The sequence below is a fragment of the Pholcus phalangioides genome, unplaced genomic scaffold (genome assembly GCF_987345545.1).
Source record: "Pholcus phalangioides strain wild (caught in Gottingen) unplaced genomic scaffold, Ppha-v1.0 ptg000009l_1, whole genome shotgun sequence".
In the NCBI taxonomy this organism is placed as follows: Eukaryota; Metazoa; Arthropoda; class Arachnida; order Araneae; family Pholcidae; genus Pholcus; species Pholcus phalangioides.
Window position 1 is genome coordinate 50,974,052 of NW_028301602.1, and position 22,341 is coordinate 50,996,392.

The 22,341-nt window shown below is 36.4% G+C and overlaps 1 protein-coding gene, 1 long non-coding RNA gene and 1 other non-coding gene across 6 annotated transcripts in view; 2 read left to right on the forward strand and 1 right to left on the reverse strand.

The window, feature by feature from the left end:
- Nucleotides 1-22,341, forward strand: part of Muted (biogenesis of lysosome-related organelles complex 1 subunit 5) — a 164,241-nt gene that overhangs the window by 78,411 nt on the left and 63,489 nt on the right. For all 4 annotated transcript variants that reach the window (XM_089236497.1, XM_089236494.1, XM_089236495.1 and 1 more), the window contains one exon: nt 10,809-10,891. In XM_089236497.1, the coding sequence (XP_089092623.1) occupies nt 10,832-10,891 (60 nt within the window). In that variant the 5' untranslated portion in view covers nt 10,809-10,831. The remainder of the gene's footprint in view (nt 1-10,808; nt 10,892-22,341) is intronic.
- TRNAT-GGU (transfer RNA threonine (anticodon GGU)) lies at nt 1,749-1,822 on the reverse strand. The gene has a single exon. It is a non-coding gene; the product is annotated as a tRNA-Thr (tRNA).
- On the forward strand, nt 10,902-16,688 carry LOC149083276 (uncharacterized). The gene is made up of 3 exons (XR_016193232.1): nt 10,902-14,320; nt 15,087-15,198; nt 16,086-16,688. It is a non-coding gene; the product is annotated as an uncharacterized LOC149083276 (long non-coding RNA).

Here is a 22,341-nt window from a genome sequence, read left to right on the forward strand (position 1 = left end):
TTTTGGACATCTTTTCCCTCAGGTTGTACCTTTAATATTTTCCAATATTTATTCTTTTCTACATGCAGGATGCCCCTGCATCCTTTTTATTTTATTTATTTATTTATTTTATACCGTTGATTATTTATAAGAACCCGGATTCTCGGAAAGAGAGTTTTAATTTATAATAAATAGAATATTTTTATTTATACAACATGCAGGACCGTTGATTATTTATAAGAACTCGGATTCTCGGAAAGAGAGTCCGGGTTTTAATTTATAATACATAGAGTATTTTTATTTATACAGCAGGACCGTTATTTATTCACAACGGTCCGGGTTTTATTTAAACCCTGATTTCATTTTTTTTTATCCAGTTTTATTTTTTAAATACTCCACAGCTTATTTTTGTTTATGCCATTTGTTTTTACTGTTTTCTATGCTGGCGACTTTTTTTTTCTGGCGCACGTAGTGTCTGGCGGCTTTTTCTCGGGCCGTCTGACATATTTGGCGCCGGGAAAAAAAAGTCGCCGAAAATCGCCAACCTGTCCCTTATACCAAAGCTGTTCCAAATCATTCAATATAAGCTTGAGGCATGTGGAATTAGAGATATCCAATTAAATCTTTTAGAGTCATACCTGCAGCACAGATATCACAATAAGATGTGGCTCACATTCCAGTAAATTTTTAGGGGTGAACCGAGGAGTACCCCAGGGATCTGTTTTAGGTCCCCTACTCTTTAATATATTCATAAACGATTTATGTAATCTAAAAATTGATGGCAAGGTAATCACGCTTGCTGATGATACAGCCATACTTTACTCTGCTGCTACCTATGAATCTCTCCAAAATACAGTAAATTCTGACATGATAAAAATTAGCGACTGGTTTCATGCAAATGATCTACAATTTAATATCTCTAAAACTAAATATATTAACTTTTCTTTGCATAACATTCCTGTCTTGAATATTGACTTAATGATTCATAAACCTGTATGTAACATTAACACTGATTGTAATTGTCATAAATTAGAACAAGTGAATACTATAAAATATCTGGGTATTTATATTGACTCTGACAGGAAATAGAAATCCCATGTTCATAATCTACAAATTAAATTAAGATTTACAATGTATACATTTTTTCTAAAATATTTTGTTAATCGCTGCTTTGTAATATTCACTGTTCCATTCTTACTTATTATACGGTTCATCTATTTGGGGTAGTGATTATATGACTAACTTATAACCAATTATATCACTACAGAAGAAAATTATAAGGCTAATTTTTAATGACTATTATACACCTTCCATCACTCTCTTCGAAAGTGTAGAAATCCTACCACTTAGATACTTATATTGTTACGACATAGGTGATAGATGGCGTGATTCTATTGTTTTGTAGAACCTGTAAAAAATATTGCAATCTCCTGTTTGGCAACGGCAGTTGATACTAGTTTCTGTTTATTGCAAAGAAGTGCGATTGGGGGGAAAACATTCCAGACAGTGGCGCCATTTTTCAGGAACAACGAAAACTCTCAATAATTTTCTCTGGGCCTGTAAAAAGTGTTACTAGGATGACAGGAGGAGAAAATTGGAATAAGAGACTCTATGAAAAGTCGGTTGTGATTGGACTTTGCGAAAAAGTTGTTTGCTCTTTGATTAGCTTGTAAATATGTGTAAATTGCTGTTCTGTAAATAAATCTGTTTAAGGAAACAGTTATTTTCCGGATATTATGCTGAGGTGAGCTCGGAAAGAAAAGTCATCACGTCTCCGCCGGGACTCGAACCCAGGCCCTCTTGCATACCAGGCAAGCATGCTACCATCTACACCACTGGAGACACATGAATCTGCCTTCCTAATTTCACGCACTGTGTCGTGAGGCGCTGAAGTAGAGGCATTAGTAGCCTCTCTTAACTTCAGGAAATCTATCTCTATAAATCTGTTTGTTCGTCGAACCACTTCTTGTTTTGCAATCTCGAAGTCTTGGGGAAATTGTCCAGAACAGTTTGGTGTCAGAAGTGGGATAATTCAAGGACTTAAATGGTGAAAACAAGAGGGATAGAGATGGACAAGATGCGAGAACAGCTGAACCAGTTGATGATCGTTATGGGCCAAATGAAATTAAGCATCGTGGAAGAGATGAGCAAGTCTGCCGCCACTGTAAATGGCAAGATAGAGGCCACGAGCACAGCCTTCAAGGATGATGTCACCAACTCCATCACTAAAGTCAATAATGATGTAGCTGCGGTTGAAATTAGAGTGGATAGAATGGTCAACGCCTTGAAAAAGGCACTCGCCCAGGAAATGAACTCTGTCACTGAATAAGTGATTGCGGTGGATGAGAAGCTCTCGAAGATACAAGCTAGAAAAGAAAATTCAAGAGTCCACGGACACCCAGGTCCTGCCAGCCACAGCTGATATCAGTCAGCCGAACATCAAGCCTTCAACCTATGATGGAAGGACATAGTGGTTGATCTACATGACCCAGTTCGAGATGATCGCCTCAGTGAACGGATGGGACTGTGTACTCAAGGCAATCCACCTAGCTGCCGCTGTCCGAGGTGAAGCTGCCAAAGTTCTTCAGACACTCGTGGCTGAGCACTGATCCAGCTGTGAAGCTGTGACAAACACACTCGATCTGAGGTTTGGAGAAAATTACCTAAAGGACTTCCACAGACTGCAACTGAAGACCAGGCAGCAGAAAGCGTGAGAGAAATTACTGGAATTGGCCATGGACATCGAAAGGTTCTCACAGTTGGCTTACCCGGACTGCCCCCCGGACATCAGGTTGAACTGACTCAGCAATGCTTCGTCGACTCCGTAAAGGATCCAGACATCCAGCAGGCGTTGCGTCTGGGTGAGTACATGGACATGAAAAGTGCCCTCGTGTATGCCATGAAGTTCGAAGAAGCCCATCAAGCTTCCAGATGAGAGTGACGAGTGGTTCGTGGTGCTGTTGCGGAGGACGCTACGGCATACATCAGAGAGTTGAAACTTCTGAAGAGTGCAAGGAACAACTGGGAAAATCAGAGACAAGCCCTTGGTCTGCTGGAAGTGCCACGAGGAGGGCCATCTACGAAGATCCTGTCCAATGACAGTTCCCAAGAAAGGGGACACCTCTCGAAGATCCGAGCCATTAAACTAAAAAGTGATTATCTCGCGGGACAGAAGTTGCTGCAAGGAGATGCCTGTCAAAGATCTACCATATCTCACAGCTGTGAGGAAGAGACCACGGAATGTACTTCACAGGTGAAATTGACGGATTTCCTTGCCATACATATCAGAGCAAACCTGAGCATCGTCCGGACCGATTTGGCTCAAAAATTCCAGCAACGACTTTGTACGTGGCACCTTCACTAATGCTACAGACTGTTACCGGAACTGATAAGAAAATTTCATTCATGTTGTATTATCACTTAATTTAATTTAAGACAAACAGCACATACACAAACACACAAAGAGCATATACATTAGGGTGGGTCGAAAAAAATGAAATTTTTATTTTCAAATCGCTATAGTGCGGAAAACTTGCCTCCTTTAATAAGAAGAAAAACGACGTAAAAAATTTAAAAATCGGTTGATATCTTCCGGTCGCGCATTGAACTTGAATTTTACAGAAATTGACGAAATCGAACATTTTTCTGAAATTTTTTAATATTAGATAAAATTCTATGATAGACACGCAAAAGTTTGTTACGCTTATTTTATGGTTCAATAAAGATCATAACTGATCTTGATAGTAGCGTAGATCTGATGTACACTTAAGGCCTGAACACTTTAGTTCAGGCCTCGGTAACAAGTTTGATACATCTCTGGACTGTTCTGAGTACGTCGGATAAACCTTTCGATGCCTCTGACGTGGTTAGTATCGGAATTGATGAATAATATAATATCATCACATACTTCCTGTAGCATTCGGGGAAGGATACAAGAGGCAAGTATTCCGGTTAATTATTCCAGTGTATTCGGTAGCTTTAAAGTTTTTCTTACGTGACACAAAGTGTCTAATAGTTTTTCCTTTAGAGGCGGATTGTCTTACTTTAACCCTTTATATCCGACATTGAGTAAAGTAGAATAAAAGAAAAATTATAATAATTTGAAATGAAAGCATAAATGTGATGGCAATAACAAATAGAGGTCATTTTAGTTCTAATTAAAGAGGAAACTAAAAACAAAAACAATGTTTTTTAAACAATTAGTTTGAAACAAATTTATTTACCCTGGTACTTTAAAGTACCGTCTGGGTATAAAAAGGGTTAAAGTTCTTCTATATCCAAGTTCTCTCGAATGTCATCAACAATCATAGCCAACAGTAAATTTTCAGGGTGTCCAAAGAATGCATTGGGCTCAACTATTGGATTAACAACTTTAAGTAAGTCTCTCTCATTAAATAAATACCACAATTTTTGAACTGCTGGAAAAACATGTTCAGCGCGTCATTGAAATACTTGTCTTTTTGAGGTGGAACCACACAGGTACGTACGATTTCAAGATGAGAACTTCTGGTTCGCGAAAGGATTTGGCTAACTTAAGTAGTCCTACAACCTTAGCGCTCTATTGGCCGCATTTAGTCATCCAGAATGTGACAGATGACCAGGATCTCGAATTGACAAATCCCCTGGAAAATTTCCTGGCTTTATTGTTTTGGATATGTAGTACCTACATATCCAAAACAGTAGTATACAAGTAGTACCTAATAAATACAGTACTACTAGACTTTTCTCAGCATCTTTTTGTCTACTTCTAGAAACCAACAATCTGCAGATTCATACTTCAACACAGAGAGCTTTCACATCCAGTACGTTGTTATCAAATAGGCCCAGAAAAAGACTTTGGCCCTGTAGATGTACCATCTATATCTGTAGTTCCCGACTTCGAGGCGTGAATGCAAGCCGATTCTCGTTAAAAAATCTTGCCATAGAGAGCAACAGGCCTACAACGGTACAAATATTCAATCATTTCACTTCACTCACAATTTCAAATTTAGATGATAGCACTAAACATTCCCGCACAACACTAAATACGGCTCAGATTGTTAGGTGCACATACTTTGTTCTAGACTCCGTAACGAAGCTGGGCTGGAAGAGATCTCTGCAACGAGATAAGTCCGATGGCAGAGTCCTGATGTTCATTGATTCATTGCACCATCTATATGCGGAAAAATATGACGGAGAGGAATTTCGTTGAAATGAAGTAGATGCACGATTCACTGTAGTGGTCTTTCCACGTGATCCAGTCAGACTCAGGCAGTTGAGATTTATGCCTAAATTGTTACCGAGGCCTCAAATAAAGGATGTGACATGGAGATAGAGATAGTTACATCAATCTACGCTATTATCAAAATCAGTCATGCTTGATTTCTTCCAAAAGTCAGACTTCAAGCCTGTAGACTTGGAAAAGAAACAGTAGAAGAAACTATAAACCACCGAATTCTAGTCAATTGTAGTAACCATTTTTCAAATATAGTGTGAATAACACACACACACACACACGCGCCTAGTTTGGATGGTTGATTGGGTTGCGTGCGGGTGGAACTCAATGTGCAGCCACCTCCTAGTGATGAATTCTGGGGTAGTTTTATTCTGACAAAACGGACGAAAAGCTGCACAATGAAACTTGCAAAAATTTGGTAAATTCCTGTTTTTCAAACACGCTGCGCGACCAATAAACATTGAAATGTTAATGATGTTTTAATTTATTTTACTTTATTGAACCATAAAATAAGCGTAACAAACTTTTGCGTGTCGATCATAGAATTTTATCTAATATTAAAAAATTTCAGAAAAATGTTCGATTTCGTCAATTTCCGTAAAATTCAAGTTCAATGCACGACCGGAAGATATCAACCGATTTTTAAATTTTTTTACGTCGTTTTTCTTCTTATTAAAGGAGGCAAGTTTTCTGCACTATAGCGATTTGAGAATAAAAATTTCATTTTTTTCGACCCACCCTAATATACATTGCTTTTCAGTTTTCCCTTGCCATTCAGATGGCTTTGACTGCTCCATGCCCCCGACTGGCGGTGATGATTATTGCACAGGGCCCCATGCGTTAAGACGACACTGCATCAGGATCCAAACTTGGACCCCAAAGCAGAATATGCCGAAGTCTGTGACGTATGTCGCAGAACAATCAGTGCAATTGCAGAACAGTTGGGAAGAATTTTAAGAAAAATGTAGAAAACACTATTCCTCTCTCACATTATTTTGCTAAAGTTATTGTTGGTGGAAATTTTTTGTATTTTTTTTTTTTTTTTCATAAGACCAATTTTCAATCTTTTAGGGCATATTTTCAGTTGCTACGCATGTTTTTAGTTTTGATTGCACATATTCATTTTTTATAGGAAATTTTCTATCAGTTTTTAGGTCATAAAAATTTTAACTCTAGTTGTAAGTATGACCAGGAGGTAATATAACGAAGAGATGAAATACACTCCATTTCAATCATATTTATTTTGTTAAATTCTCGTTAGATGACTGCTATGCTCCTACAGTCTCTCGAGCTCCTCCATAAGAGAGCACATTTACTATTATAACTTTTACATCAAGCTGCAACATCCCGCCTATATTTATTGCATCACAATATTATAAATGCAATTGTAATTTCTAGAATGATGTAGCTAGAGATGTGAGGTGAAAATATTCTTCTCCTGGATGTAAAAATTGGAGAATAATTGAGGATATTCATTTTTCTTTTAAATAATTTAAATTTTTTTACTAATTTTGTTCATATTGTTAAATATAAATCACTTTTCATTGCGTGAAACATTTACAACAAAACAATTTTTGGTATAATCACCCCCAATGACAACTTTTAGTTCGAGAATATTCTCCAGGTCATGATGAGAGGTGTTAAAATTTTGGTTATAAAGATTTTAGAAACCTTTAGATTAAAACATAAAAAATTATTTTAAAATGAGATAAATTTTTAGAAATAAGTTCAAAACAAAAGAAATTAAATCAAAGTTGTTTGATAAAGGAAGCTATTCTTATATAATCACCTTCATTCTAAGATACAGAACTGTTTTTTTCTTCAATGCACATACACTTAAATTCTGTATCACTCACATTTCTTTAAAAGTTGTGCAATTCAGCCCCGTTGGTTTAATTTTCTTGCTTTCAAACTTTAATATTGTGGTCTACAAACTTCAATATATACCCATCTTCTTGACGGGGTGAGAGACAGGGACAGAGAATATTCTCTCAAAGAACTACTATTATAAATTACTAGAGAATATTCTTATCGAAAATAATTATTTTCAAGTTATTTATCGACATTATTTATTATAATACATGTTATTACATATATCATAGCTGCCAAGTCTCCCGAATTTTTCGGGAATCTCCCGAATTTTATCTTCATCGCTCGATCTCCCGAAAAGTTCTTAAATCTCCCGAATTTTTACGAAAATCACAAAAATCCCTAATTGTCCCTAAAAATTCCTTACTTCATTAAAAAAATCCCCGCTTATGAAAACAGTCCCTAAGAAATTTCTTGTGGGTCATGAAGCCTCTTTTTTTTCCCTTTCGAAATGACGTCACACGTCGTAAATGGGGAAATTCCCTTTTTAAGGAAGTTTTACAAACCCTCTGATGGTAACAAGAAAGTTGTTTGTCTTATCGTGCAGGGAAATGGCTTAGCAGCCAATAGTCCTGGATAATAATTGAAGATTATGGTGATGCACATGTGGTCAAAATTTCTTTTGTTGAAGTTACGTACGTGCGATATAACAAAGCATGAATAATGATAAGCAAAAACATATTTAATCAATTTTAAAGATACTTATTCCGATGAATTTCCTTTCATCAAACGTTCCAGAAGAGGGCCGACTTTTCCTTTTTGTACAAGTTGTGTTACGGACATAAACATCGGTCATGGAAAGACTGCCATCATCAGTCGTGAAGTGAAAAAAAAAACATTAAGCAAGTGTCACAAAAAGTCAGTGTTCTTCAAAAATTGACTGTGTTTTCCTTCATCTTCCGATGATTTTGGGGTCATTCGCGCAGAATGTTTGTTCACAGCGTTTCTGATTGAACACAATATTTATTTTTACATCATTGAAGTTTTGGCCTCCGATTTCACTTGTTTTTTGCGTAGGAATTTTATTCCCAAGGGTTTAACTTCCATGTGTGTAAAATCCCTATTTTAATTTGACTTCAGTTTTTGAGTAGGGATTTTATTCCCTACGCTTTAACTTTTATGTTTGGAAAATCCCTATTTTATTTGGATAAATCCCTATTGTATTTATTAGGGAGTGGTTTTAGCATAAAATACGGGTGCGCGCGAAAATCTCCCGAATTTTCATTTTCAAAAGTTGGCAGCTATGATATATTCTTGATAATACTCTCTGAAAAGATTTCGGTAACTGAAGAATATTCTCATCGAGGAGAATATTCTCTGGAAGGACTATTATTAACTTCAGAATAATTCTTATTATTTTCTATAAGAATATTCCCCAGTAATTTATGAAAGTAGTCCTTCCAGAGAATATTCTCAAGGATATTATATGTAACTGTATTATAAATAACAGGAGAATATTCTCAAGTTATTTATAATATTACTCCTACCAGAGAATATTCTCCGAAAGATTATTCTCGAAAATTTTACATCTCTAGATGTAGCAATACCTCACTTACGCTACCACGAGTTGAATCATTTTCTATGAAAAATGCACATTCCTGATATTCAAACAGAATTACAGGATTAATGCTGAGATAGTAGAATATAGTGGAAAATCCTGGAAGAATTGTTATATTCGTTCAGAATACTATATGTAATGAAACTAAACCGAATTCTAAGAGGCTACAGTGTATAGAAATGAAAACTTTGCTGTGATTTAGAAATTAAATTTCAAGTGTTTTATATGATACCTGGTATTTTTCTGGAGAAAGTCATAATTTTTAACAGTGCCGGAAAAAAAGGGAGGAGGGGTGAAGAGGGAGGCAATTTTTATTATGAAAAAGTAAAAAAAAACATATTTCAAAACAATGCAAAAAAAATTTTGTTTACTAATTTATTATCATTGTACCCCCTCCCTGGAGAAAAATTCTAGTTACAGACCTGGGGGGGGGGGGGGCTAAAATGAAACCAGTGCAATGTGTGACCACCAGTTTGCCAAAATACATGTTGTCCAGCTGACCGAGTGTGAAGCCCTGACTGGATTAACTATTTATTGAATTCTTAAATGATTCTCAAACTCTCAAGCATCTATTAAGAAATATTAATTTTAGAGAAAAAAACTTAATATTGTATAAATATTATATAAAGTAATAGCAAGTGCAGTCAATTATATTATGGTGTTTCTGAAGTTCTTTGTGAAGATTATAAAAAAATACTCTTCAAGTAATGAATTTTCCTCAAGCACATGTTATAACCACATTCTAAACAAACACACTCAGCACATGCGCAGAGAGATTTTGCTATTCAAGATAACTATAATACATAAATATAGGGAACAGTGTTTTTTATTCATGACTGTTTGCAATGTGCTGGCAAAGAGCTCCCTACAATGAGATCAGTATGACTGAATGTAGAGGGAGGAGCTCAAGCAGCATGGGTGACAAGTCGCAAACAAAGCAACTGGGGAAGAGCACTGGTCTAACCAGGAAGTGTTGACGCATTCTTGTCCGTTTTTGAGAGAATTTTTTACACGCATCAACTTGTCCTTGCCCATTTTTGAAGGAATTTTGACCCTGCTATGGTAGTTAAGGACTGCTTCAACTACCAGTATTTGAGAGCAATCACAAAGAGAACAGCGAATTACCGGTTTTTAACGCTTTGACCATTTAAGACACATTGATGCATCCAAAAAACAATGTGTCTTAAACGGTCAAAGGGTTAAAAACCGGTAATTCGCTGTTCTCTTTGTGGGTGCTCTCAATTACTGGTAGTTGAAGCAGTCCTTAACTTCGTTCCCTTGACCGGTAGTTCATTCGGTCTAAAACTTGTAGTTACTGAAGGACTGCAGAAATAGTTAACTCCCATGGCTTCTAGACCACCCATAGGCGGAGATACACTTGGAAATCGGGGGGGAGGGGGGCACGATGATGATAATGTGAATTCATATATACATTTATACATTAGATCAGTCGACTTCCACCTTTGACGCTGGGGCAATGCCCCCCCCCCCATATCTCCGCCCATGAGACCACCTTATACATTTTTTCTGCTTCTGACCACCATGAAACTTGTTTTTTTCTCGTGGCACCTAACAATGCATCAATATATTGTCTGCTAAATAAAATAAATGATGAAAGCTTGTTTTACCATGACCATTTGATTGCTCTTGATTGTTGATAGCAGGGTCATAATAAGGTTGCCCTGGGTGGTGAAATTTGGGATAAAAGGTGAAAAACAACTTTTTACCTCAAAACACAATGGTGAAAAACTGCTCTAGAATTATGTAATTTAAAAGGAGGGTGGTAAACTAAAGTATGCCTCTCCAGTAAAAAATCCTAGTTACGGCCCTGGTTGATAGCATAAAACTCGAAGATGCTTGCATTATTTTCTGTGCAAGGTAAGAGGGACATATCGGGTAATCATCCCATAAGTCGTCACATTTTAAAGAAAAAAAATTGTAGTCATGTCGTGACATGTTGTTGTAATTTAGTTATTAGATATTTCAAGAGTTCAATTTATACAATATTATAATTTTTGTGTCTGCATTTTTAATTGGGTTGCTGTATTTTAGTAATAAATGACATCCATACTTGCTATACGTTTTGCCTGTTGTGGCCTTGTATTTGTATATTTTGATTTATCTTTTGGGTTATTTAGCTCTGAATTTAATAGATGTTTATAAATCTGAAATAACTGAATTTTTTAGGTATCGGTATAGTTTGTGGCCGTATGTTTGATCATCGACCTTTCATCCAAGGTGAAGTGAAATATTTACTGAAAGAGCTGGAGGTTGGTAAAATTTCCTATTTTTATTTTTCATGCAGTAAGACTTATAGTTTCTTATTGTTTCCTAATCAGGTGTCTGTCCAGACTTTTTGCACAGGGTCCTATTTTTGTGAAAACGTACCTTATTTTTGTGAAAGTGTTCAAAATAGCAGTGAAAGTAATACTAATTAAACAGCAACCTCATTTTCCTATTTATTACTTTATACAAAAAAAAAACAAACCAATCTGTGTGTCGTAGTCTTTGCATTACTTTATTTTACGTTAATTTGAAATCAAATTGAGTTTCAAGTTAAAAAGTGAGATTGCTAAATCTTCAGAAAAATATAAAAACATACCAACAATCATATCCTTATACGTCTATTTCCAGTCGATTTGAAAATATCAATGATTGAAAGGCATTCAATATCTGTAAGCTTGTCGGGTCCATTGAGTATGCTCCGAAGATGTCTGTCGAGAGTGGTTAGTGACAATTTTGATCTTAAATCGGTGCACACAAGGTTCATTTGAGAAAAAAAGTCTCTCGACAGATACTGAGGTGTGATAGTGCATAATGATAATAACCTCATTAAATTAGGATAAGCAGTCCAGATGTTTGCATCATTCTCCAGAATTGTCAAAACATCATTTGGAGAAATTTTTTTCTCCAGAGTTTTTTTGGCCTCACATTTCTTGTCTTCTCCGAGAAACGCACTTGCTTCATTATTCTTTTGTGTCTCAAAATACAATTTTGCAAGAGATATCTCTTTATCGAACCCATTCTTTTCCATCATACCTTCAGATGCATTAAGTATGGGTTGCGATATTTTCACAGTCCCCTGAAATTCATTTCGATGCTCTCCACCATAAAATGACAATAATATATCCAGGCATTCTTCAGGAGTCTCCACTGTATTTAAATCAAATTCATTGTGTGAAATATATCAAAGGCATTTAATATTTTGTTTTTCACACCAAATGCAGCCGACATTTCTTCCTGAAAATCACAAATAAAATTGTGAACAAAGTTTTCCTTAAATTCCTGGATTATGCTGTCTGCACTCATTCCATACTTTTTCTTGCTTCGTTTTTTCCTATTAAGTTCAGTGCATTCTTGGGAGAAACACAACAGATCTTTACACTGCTTGAAGTGTTCCCCTGTATGTAAATCATTTGCAAGCACTTCAATTTCCTGACAAACAACTAGAACCTTTGCATTAATAGAGCTAAACATGATTGTAGAGCCCTGAAGCCACAAGCTAAATCTGTTTATAACTTTGAGGAAGTCAGCCAAGAACAGAATACATAGGAGAACATCTGTATTCAGAAGTTGCTCTCTAATCCCCTTCAATTCAGGCTCCTGAGTCTTTGAGAATTGGAACCTATCAATCACTCGTTGGCATGCAAGTCCATGAGATAACCACCGCGTAACCGAAACACTCAACATTTTCAAAACATCTACACCATACACATTTTGCTGAATATCTAAAAACACTTGCTATTTCTTTGGGCTGTAGTAAAAAAGCTTCCATAAGCTTATGAGAACGGCATCCACAGCCTGTAGAATGGGATATTTTTTTAATCAAATGTACAAAAACTAAAGCTAGTCGATGATTTCTGCAGTTGACATAAATAGAATGAGGTGCCAAGTGTCGTATACGTCTTTGTACACCTGATATTTCTCCACTCATCACATTAGTTCCATCCAAAGCTAAAAACAACAAGTTAGTGATTGGAATCGCTTTTGCTATCAACAACTTCTCAATGACAAATGTAACAGATTCTGCATTTGTCGCAGTTAGGTTCACAAGACTGAGGAACTCTTCTCTGAGCGGACTTCCAGCTATCTTGTAACGCACTATTAAACCCAACTGTGTTCTTTGTGCTTCGTCAATTGCCTCATCAGCCATCAGTGTAAAGTAAGTGGCTACTTGCAAAGCCGTCAAAGTTTTCCTCTCTAAATAAAAAGATATTGCCTCTGTAAGATTGTCTACTGACACATTTGATAGATAGGTGGCGTTCTTGCCGCATGCAGCAAGATAGCATTCTATTTCTTTGTCACCAAGATCCTCACCAATGAACTTAACTACAGAAGAAACATTATCGGAGACTGCCCATTTCATTTTTATCATGAAGTACAAAATCTTTATATATTTTGTTAAAACCTTCACATTGTTTTCCTTAGTCTTCTGCACAGCAATTTCAGTTTTTTCTGTAAACAAATACAAGGGGTTTTTGATGCACTCACAGCTTGTTTGTGTTTCTGGCTATATATATGCTTGTTGACACATCGTGTTGGGTGATCACCAAATTGCACCCCTTGGTCAATCCAGGGTCCCTTATCAAAAAATGTAGAACATATTTTGCAAAGAAAGCCAAATGCAGAAATGCTGTAACATAGCCAACTGTGAAGCTTCTCAAAACGTGCGATGTTCAACAAATTCGGTACTTTTGGTCCCATTTTTCTAGTTGCTGTAGATGAAATTTTCTTAAAATCCGGCTCTACCGACGAATTCGTAGCATCTTTCAGCGCTTTCGATAAATCAGCAATGTCTTCCACCGCTTTCGACGAATCGGTAATGTCTTTCGAAGAAACGGAATTGTCTTCCGCCACTTCCGATAAATCGGTCATCGCTTCCGACGAATCGACAATGTCTTTCGAAGAATCCGAAATGTCTTTCGGCGCCTCCGATAAATCGGTAATGTATCGCGCCATTTCCAAGGTTCGGACAGCGTGGTTCGAAACCGATGAAGGAAGCAAAGTTTCAGTAATTTTTTCCCGGTTAGCACAATTGAAATTATCTGTATCTGACGTCTTTTTGGTGACGTTTTCAGATCCTCGTTTAAAAAACGATGTTATGGAGCTGCATCCCCGAACGTCAGTTGGCCGTATTTTTTTAATGTAGTAATCACTATTCCTTGAATTTCCACCTGTTGGTAATCGACCACGCTTCATATTAAATTTTCAAAAATGAAAGCGCAATACAGGAAAAAGTATGTGGGACTAACAAGAGGTTGTGATTCAAAGACCATTTGAGGAGAAGTGAGGGGCCAAAGCTGCATTAAGAGTAAGCGTGAACAGTCCTATGGGAAAACCGGAATCCACACATGACATCAGCACCCTCTCTGTTGAGGAAGGACAAACTCCTACTGCTGGCCTGTGATTGGCTGCTTGCGTCTGGAAGGAATCGTCTTTTTTCCCCTCCACGCCATTTTGTTTACTTTACTCACGTGAAGACGCTTAGTTAGCTATTGCTCTTTATTTTTTTGGCGAATTTTAATCTTTAAAATTCTTAAAAAGATCCTTCTAAGGGCCAACTAAAATTCTCTACATACCTTGTAGCTATATTTATTGAATATGTCCGCGTATCCGAAGTTTTATTGCAGATTTGATGGTTGCAAAATGAACTCGAAAACTGATGTTCACATGTATAAATTTCCGAAAGACAGCAACAGGTAAGTGAAAAATTTCCTTCATTTTATATTTATATTATTTTCTAGGACATGATAAAAGAATTGATTTATCAGGGCTCATCCGTAATTTTCATTTCACCACATTAGAATCGTAAAAATGCGCGAAATTTCACTGAAGGGGAAAGGGCCTAACATTGGTAGGGGTAATAATAACGTGCTTTGATGATAGAAGGTAATCGATGTTCCACTGCACTTTCACATATATATAATTGTAATATTTCAATTCATTTTCACGGATGTTGAGGGGGTAGACATGTCAGGGCAGCACGTTTTTACTTGTAATTAATGTAAATTCACAATTAATAAACTCTCTAGTTAATGTTAATTTAAATAAAATAATTGGTGATAATGATACTGAGAAAGCTCATGTATAATGTGACAAACAAATGTAAGAAAAAATATTTCCCATTTCTGGAAGAAAATCTGTTCATGGTCGAGAAAAAAATGTCCCAGATTTTCAATCTGGAACAGGATAATTTTTCTAAAAAAAGGATAAATTTTCCAAAAGTTTTGCTTGGAAAGACATAAAAAATTGAAATTCTTTTGTACACAAATTTTAAAAAATACTATGGTACTCATTGAAATTTTTTAATTTCAAAACATTGTCATTTCATTCATGTGGAGTATAGTTATAGTTTGTCAGTCAAGCCCTGAATCACAAAGATATGTAGACCTCATAAATTTTGTAGAAGCTATTTTTGTACCTGGAAAACCAGGTCCAATAATAATGTTTCTTTCACTTTTCCAGGGCATGTCGATCCTATTTCAAATTCTGTGGTGTCCTAACTCCTAATTATTTCGTCTGATCAAAGAGGAAAACAACTGATTTAGATTATAAAAAAATTGTTCACATTTGTGAAGTGAGTTAAGATTTGTTTAAAATTCACATTTATTTTTATGAAACTATTTTAACAAAATATGTTAACTATAAATTGCTATGGCGGTAATACTTAGTCAACCAAGCTACATTTCTCTGAAAAAAAATCTGTTCAAAAAAATTCTTGCTTACATAAAAACACTATTGAGGAATGACATTAGTCTCATACTGTTCTGCAGAGTAGACTGGTTAAAATTATGACGTAAAATTTCGGTGATTTGAACAACGGAATTTAGTTGAATAGTTTAAGTAAAAATAACCTAGTGGTATATATGTAAAATTTTGTCGTCAAAGCATGAAAGTCCATGGGAAAAAAAAACGTAAGAAATGACATTTTAATGTTCACTATGCTCATGTTACTCCACAGAATTTATTTTCCTAAAATGCTTTTTGTGGCGTGTTTCGATAGTATACACATTTGCATTTCAGTTTTGCTTGAAATGTGATTAGAAAGCAAAATAACCTATCAAACTTTGATAACAAAAAAAGGGTTAATTTTGGACATTCGTGGTTCTGGCTTCAAGAGACAATATGGGAATGTGATAGTCAGAAACTTCTCAATTAAAAGAAATATAGAAGATATGCTAAATATATATAGAGAATAATATAAGAAAAACTAATTAGTTAAATTTGAAAAATAAGATGAGGAAATAAAAGTTCTCAATAAATATCAAGATTTTCTTGGTAAACAATCAGTTGATTTTTAGTTCACAAAATAATTAATTCAAATCAAAATAATAGTTTGAAAAAAAATCATGATTTTTTTCATACCCTACTGTTGTAATCATAAGTTTTCATTTTTATTTATTTTTTTTTACTTTCCTTAATGAAAAATAGATTTCTCATGTACAATTTTTTTTTTCTTTGCAGGTGTCAAAAACGAGTAGCTGCCTGTAACAACCCGAAACTAATAGGAGTTTCTGCTGAAAAACTACATGCCAATGGTCGTGTTTGTGAGAGACATTTCCAGGATTGGTGTTTCATGAACATCAAATTAAAAAATAGCTTAGTATGTTAGTACAGAATGGACTGATATTTCACAGTGGAGCATTGGCTGTAATCAGAGCATGGCTTGATATTTTCATTGGAGAATGAACTGATATTTATCAGTCAATAGTGGGCTGTAATTACCATAGAATGGCCCGATATTTTTACTATAGAATGGTTTGGTATACTTTTCTGGTAACGAGGGCTGATGTTTGTCAGCACAGAATGGACTGATATTTTTCAGTCGAGCATGGACTGAGAATTTTCGGTGAATAGTGGGCTGGAAGTATCATAGAATGGCCAGATATTTTCATTACCGAATGGTTTGGTATACTGTTCTGGTAAAAAGGGCAGATAATTTTTGTCTTCATCTGAATTTATCGATGAATAGGGCTAAGATTTTCATGATGGAAAAAACTAAAAATGAATGAAACTAAACATTTTCCTATAGAGAATCACGAAATATGATCTAAAAGAATTATTGTATTTCCGTTAGCATAATTTTCAACTTATATTGAAATAAAAGTTTTGTTTGAAAATTGTTTTCGTACTTGAAGCATTTTGTCTGAATGAATTTGGATAGTGATACAATTTACATGCATTAAAAACAACGTAAATTTTCTTTGCTTTTTTAAAAAATTAGCTCATTACACAATCGCGAAATATTAAAGTTGATCGGGGGGGGGGGGGTATGAAGATAATAAACAGAGTATCGATTGCAAATTGACTGATCTGTATTTTTTAACATAAATGTCTCCTAAGAAAAAATTTGCTGCTTCTCTGAGAAATTTCTCGATTTCGTAGCAATAGACTACAATAATAAAAATGTCAAGGATGAAATCGGACTAACGAAAGTAAAGAGGCGTGGAAGCCACGCCCATCAGTCTGAAAGTTTCTCCTTCCGCACTTCAGATGGCGCTGCTATAAATTCCGCGGCCATTCTTTAACATTGAGTGGATACGCTTATCTTTCAAGCGGCTGTAGATGAAATTTTCTTAAAATCGGGCTCTACCGACGAATTCGTAGCATCTTTCAGCGCTTTCGATAAATCAGCAATGTCTTCCACCGCTTTCGACAAATCGGTAATGTCTTTCGAAGAATCCGAAATGTCATGAAGTACATGATACTTTTTATCATGAAGTACAAAATCTTTATATATTTTGTTAAAACCTTCACATTGTTTTCCTTAGTCTTCTGCACAGCAATTTCAGTTTTTTCTGTAAACAAATACAAGGGGTTTTTGATGCACTCACAGCTTGTTTGTGTTTCTGGCTATATATATGCTTGTTGACACATCGTGTTGGGTGATCACCAAATTGCACCCCTTGGTCAATCCAGGGTCCCTTATCAAAAAATGTAGAACATATTTTGCAAAGAAAGCCAAATGCAGAAATGCTGTAACATAGCCAACTGTGAAGCTTCTCAAAACGTGCGATGTTCAACAAATTCGGTACTTTTGGTCCCATTTTTCTAGTTGCTGTAGATGAAATTTTCTTAAAATCCGGCTCTACCGATGAATTCGTAGCATCTTTCAGCGCTTTCGATAAATCAGCAATGTCTTCCACCGCTTTCGACGAATCGGTAATGTCTTTCGAAGAATCCGAAATGTCTTTCGGCGCCTCCGATAAATCGGTAATGTATCGCGCCATTTCCAAGGTTCGGACAGCGTGGTTCGAAACCGATGAAGGAAGCAAAGTTTCAGTAATTTTTTCCCGGTTAGCACAATTGAAATTATCTGTATCTGACGTCTTTTTGGTGACGTTTTCAGATCCTCGTTTAAAAAACGATGTTATGGAGCTGCATCCCCGAACGTCAGTTGGCCGTATTTTTTTAATGTAGTAATCACTATTCCTTGAATTTCCACCTGTTGGTAATCGACCACGCTTCATATTAAATTTTCAAAAATGAAAGCGCAATACAGGAAAAAGTATGTGCGACTAACAAGAGGTTGTGATTCAAAGACCATTTGAGGAGAAGTGCGGGGTTAAAGCGTTTGTATAATGGCATAGGTTGTGCGATAAAATATCGGACGCGGTCAACCAGCGGGATGTCCTAACAGGAAGCCCTCTCAAGGTCACGCTCTTTCTCCGGTCGCCTTTTCAAGGTAATGTTTTCCGGTATCCAACCAACAACTTCTATAGATAAGATTACTCATCTATGGGGGAGGGGGTGGTGGTGTTGGGCCAACAACGCATGCTTAAAAAAAAAAAAATCAATAGCTTTCCATTACGACTAGGGTCATAACTGATAAGAATTTTGTCGCACAGCAGTCTCAAAACTTTCGTTTTTTACGACGTAATTTTCATGAAGGGTTCGTTTTCCGGAAGTTTGTGATGGATCCGTTTATTATCCTCCAAATTTTGTGAAACATCCTTTTTTTAGCCTCGGAATTTTGTGAAGGGTCCGTTTTCCGGACCCAAATTCCGGCTGGACAGACCCCTGCTAATAGAATGGTATTTAATGTTGATTAAATTATAATTTTAAAAAATATATTTGTCTTGTTGGTTGTTTTTGTTAAGAAATTTGTTTGTGCATGAAATTCTTATATTGCATTTCCTTTGTGCCAATAACTTGAACCTTGAAAAAAAAATGCCTGCATGTGCACTCTTGGTACCATCACTTTTCCCGAGTTATAAAACAGATGGCACCACTATACTGACAAATAAATTGCTACCACAATAATTTTTCTCACCTAAAACAGAATCCCTAAAAAAATATTTGAAAAACAATAAAAGAACAAATATAATAATCTGTTTCCTTTCAAGTATAGTGAATTGTTTCTATTTTGCTTTGCTTTCTTCATTGCTCTGCAGCCTTTGCCTAGAGCAGTGTTTCCCAAAGTGGGCAATATCGCCCCCTGGTGGGCGATGGAATGGTCCAAGGGGGCGATAAAACCTACTGATTTAACATAGGATCCTATGGGTTTACTTGAGTTGGGGGGGGGGGGGATGAGGAAAAAAATTTCTGATTAAGGGCGCAATGGAACAAAAAGTTTGAGAGACTATGGCCTATAGTTTGTTTCAGGTTAACTTTGCAGTGAAGAGAAAGGTAGAGAGTGTATTCCTTCGCCGCAAAATATAGTTCCCATACATCGGAGGTTTCTGACGATCATTTATATAGAATATTTCAAATTTTTTTATGATTTCGAAAAAGATACTGAAAAAATACCGTTTTGAACCAATGTATATTTGTTTAAAATTTTTAAATTAGAAAAAATATTGGTTACCATTATCAAAAATCCATGGCGAGCTCAAGAACATTTTGGCGCGATTTCCAAGAAATTTTCCCCGCCAATACCACTGTCGTGCTTTTTTTTTGGTTGCACAATTATATATATATATTATATCGTCATTTTGTTGAATTTTCCATTCAGTTTTGAATGTAGTTATAGGCCTACGACGAATATTCAATCGGTTTTTTTTTTCTCCCGAAAATAGCCTCCAACGAATTCAGATATTCACTCATAGATTACAGGAAGTGTCCCTCTTTCACGACAGCGCCGATACCGTTGTGAGAGGCTCTCTTTATAGGTGTAGGTTACGGTTCCGCTCTTTATTACGGCGCCACCCCCCCCCCTTTTGTTTTTTAATTATCTATTTCTTGCCGTGTTCGTAGGATGGGGTGGTTTTTGAATTCCAATAGCCGATAGCGGAGGGTGTTGACATAAGTAATGTCTCTTTTGCGTCCACACCAACTTTTCCCCCCACAGCACACACAGAGACTGTCTCTCCAGATAAATATAAATAAGCAAGAAAGAGAGAGACCCACAATGGTTTAGGCTTGCAGTGTATTTTTTCCTTCTGTGACAGTTGTATCTTTTCACCAGAGGTAGACACGCTAAAACGTTCTCCTTTCTTTTTGGCAATAATGCATAAAGCACGTTATTGAAAGGAAGAGGAATTTTGGATTGCAGATGGCCTGATGGAACACATGTTGGAGCAACAACAATTAATAAGTAATAGAGAATCAGATAGTTCTACAACGTGAAGTGAGGATTCCATAGAATGGGAATCCGTGAAAAATGACTAAAACTGTAGTGATAATAAGTGGCATCGACGTATATGCGTTCGGGTGGATGAGCGACGGAAATTTCGGCAAGAAAAGTGAGTAAAAGAATTCTAAATTTTTCCTTATCATTTTTATTATTATTATTTGGGGCTATTCCCAAATTCGAAGGTGAAAACCGGGTTAATAGGAGTTACTAAGATACTTTTCAATAAAAAAAAAATGATTTCAAAAACCGCAACTTTGATTTCTGAAAGTATCGACAATGATTTTTTTTTCATCAGCTAATTTTTTGTTACTAACTGACTGCATTTTTTTCTACAAGCATTACGTTATACGTAAAAAATATTTTTTTTCTGCGAGATTGGCGAGAATCAGCCATACCTTCCCGAGGCCGCGCATCGATACATAGGTTAGCATCACTCGTTGTCATAGCAACGAGTGATGCGGTTCCCTCGTAGCTTCCTCTTCACTGCAAAGTTAACCTGAAACAGACTATAGAGCATGATGAGGTTTTATTTGGCCAAGAACTCGTTCTTTTGTTGCATTTTTTGGTATTTCTGAAAGCTTCTATAGCCTTTATCCTCACAGAACATTTTTTTCTTTCAGGAGTGTTGCTTTTAGGCGATTTCACCATAGCATTGAGTCTTGTTTGTATCTTATTCTCTTCATTTTTGAATGGAAAGGAGGTAGCAACGCATCCCTCCCTACTTCAGTACATGACATTGCATGCCATTAGCTGTTCTTAAGCAAACAATGGTAATCTTAAAATGGATGTTTTTCCAGAGACAATCTATCTTTCCCATATTATCCTGGAGCAAGCTGGGCTATGGTGGAAATAGCATCTGCCCTGTTTAGAGGCGACTTGATTTCTCAAATATTCTGGGAATTTCCAGTTATTGGTCAAAATGTGTAAAAATGGGGGGGGGGGAACAGGCATATGTTTAAGAGTGAGAAAAAAAAGAATTTAGTGAACCTGAAAAACGGAAAAAAAAGTGAATTTTCTAAATTGTAGTAGGATGCTTGAAATTATTTAGAAAAGGAAGACGTCCTTCTAAAATAAGGATGCCTGGTGTGAGGTATGAGGGAGAGAAATCTCCCCCGACCAGGAGGTGAAAGAGATGATGATGGAACCGAAGGTGATGGGAGAGAAAAGAAAGAGAAAGGGGACGAGAGAAAAGGGACAGTTGGGGTCGGGATCTGCCTGGGGCGGACGTAGGAAAAGAGAGAGGCTACTGGAAGTAGCGAGAAAAATAGAAAGGCGATGGTCAATGAAACTGTGTGGTGGTTTTTTTTGTACACATGAGTTTTGTTTTGTTATGTGGTCTGAGTTATTAAAATCTCAAAGAAAAGTACAGCGTGTTGGTGTGATGAAATCGAGTATTTTCTCTTATTGAAGAAAGGGTTTCGCAGAGACGAACAATAGCGAAACTTTACAGTGGTGGCAGCGGTGACACCTCCGAAGAGATTGTTTAGCATCAGACTTCGTGAACTTTGGAGTATTGAGTGGTGTGATCGTGGTTCGGCATTGAACTTTGTGGACTTTGCAGTATCCAGCGGTGCGAACGTTGGTCGAATAGGTCGGTGCGGCAGTGAGTTCTGCAACGAGGGAGTTCAACTTCAGTGGAGGAACGCCGATCGAGTAAGTCTATGCTTCTTTTCTCTCTCCTTAAGTTATATGTTGGAATTCAGACTGAAAGCCGTCTTAGACGATATAATAGTTTTGATATATAATATATGCAAAAATTTCTGCTAGATTTTTTTATCCGCTTTTGAAAAGTGAGAATGAAGGAAAAGCAGTTTCACAAGAACAAGCACTTATGAAATGAGATGCGATGTTTTGTTTTTTTTGCGGTTTGCGAGTGCGAAGCTTGATCGCAATAACTGAGCTTGGTTATAATTTTATATGTACAGTGTTCTTGAATAATTTCAATCGTTTGTTTGTCATTGTTGTGGAAAATTTCAGGAAGACTAGGTGAAACAAGGAAGAGACGTTCGTTCAGTTCACGACAAGACTCGCGTCACAATGGGAGCATTACATTAGTTTGAGAGGGGCTCAGGATGTCAAAAGCATCAATGCATTAGTGGTGGGCGATAAAATGTTCCAAACGTTGGATCCAGAGACAGCGTCCCA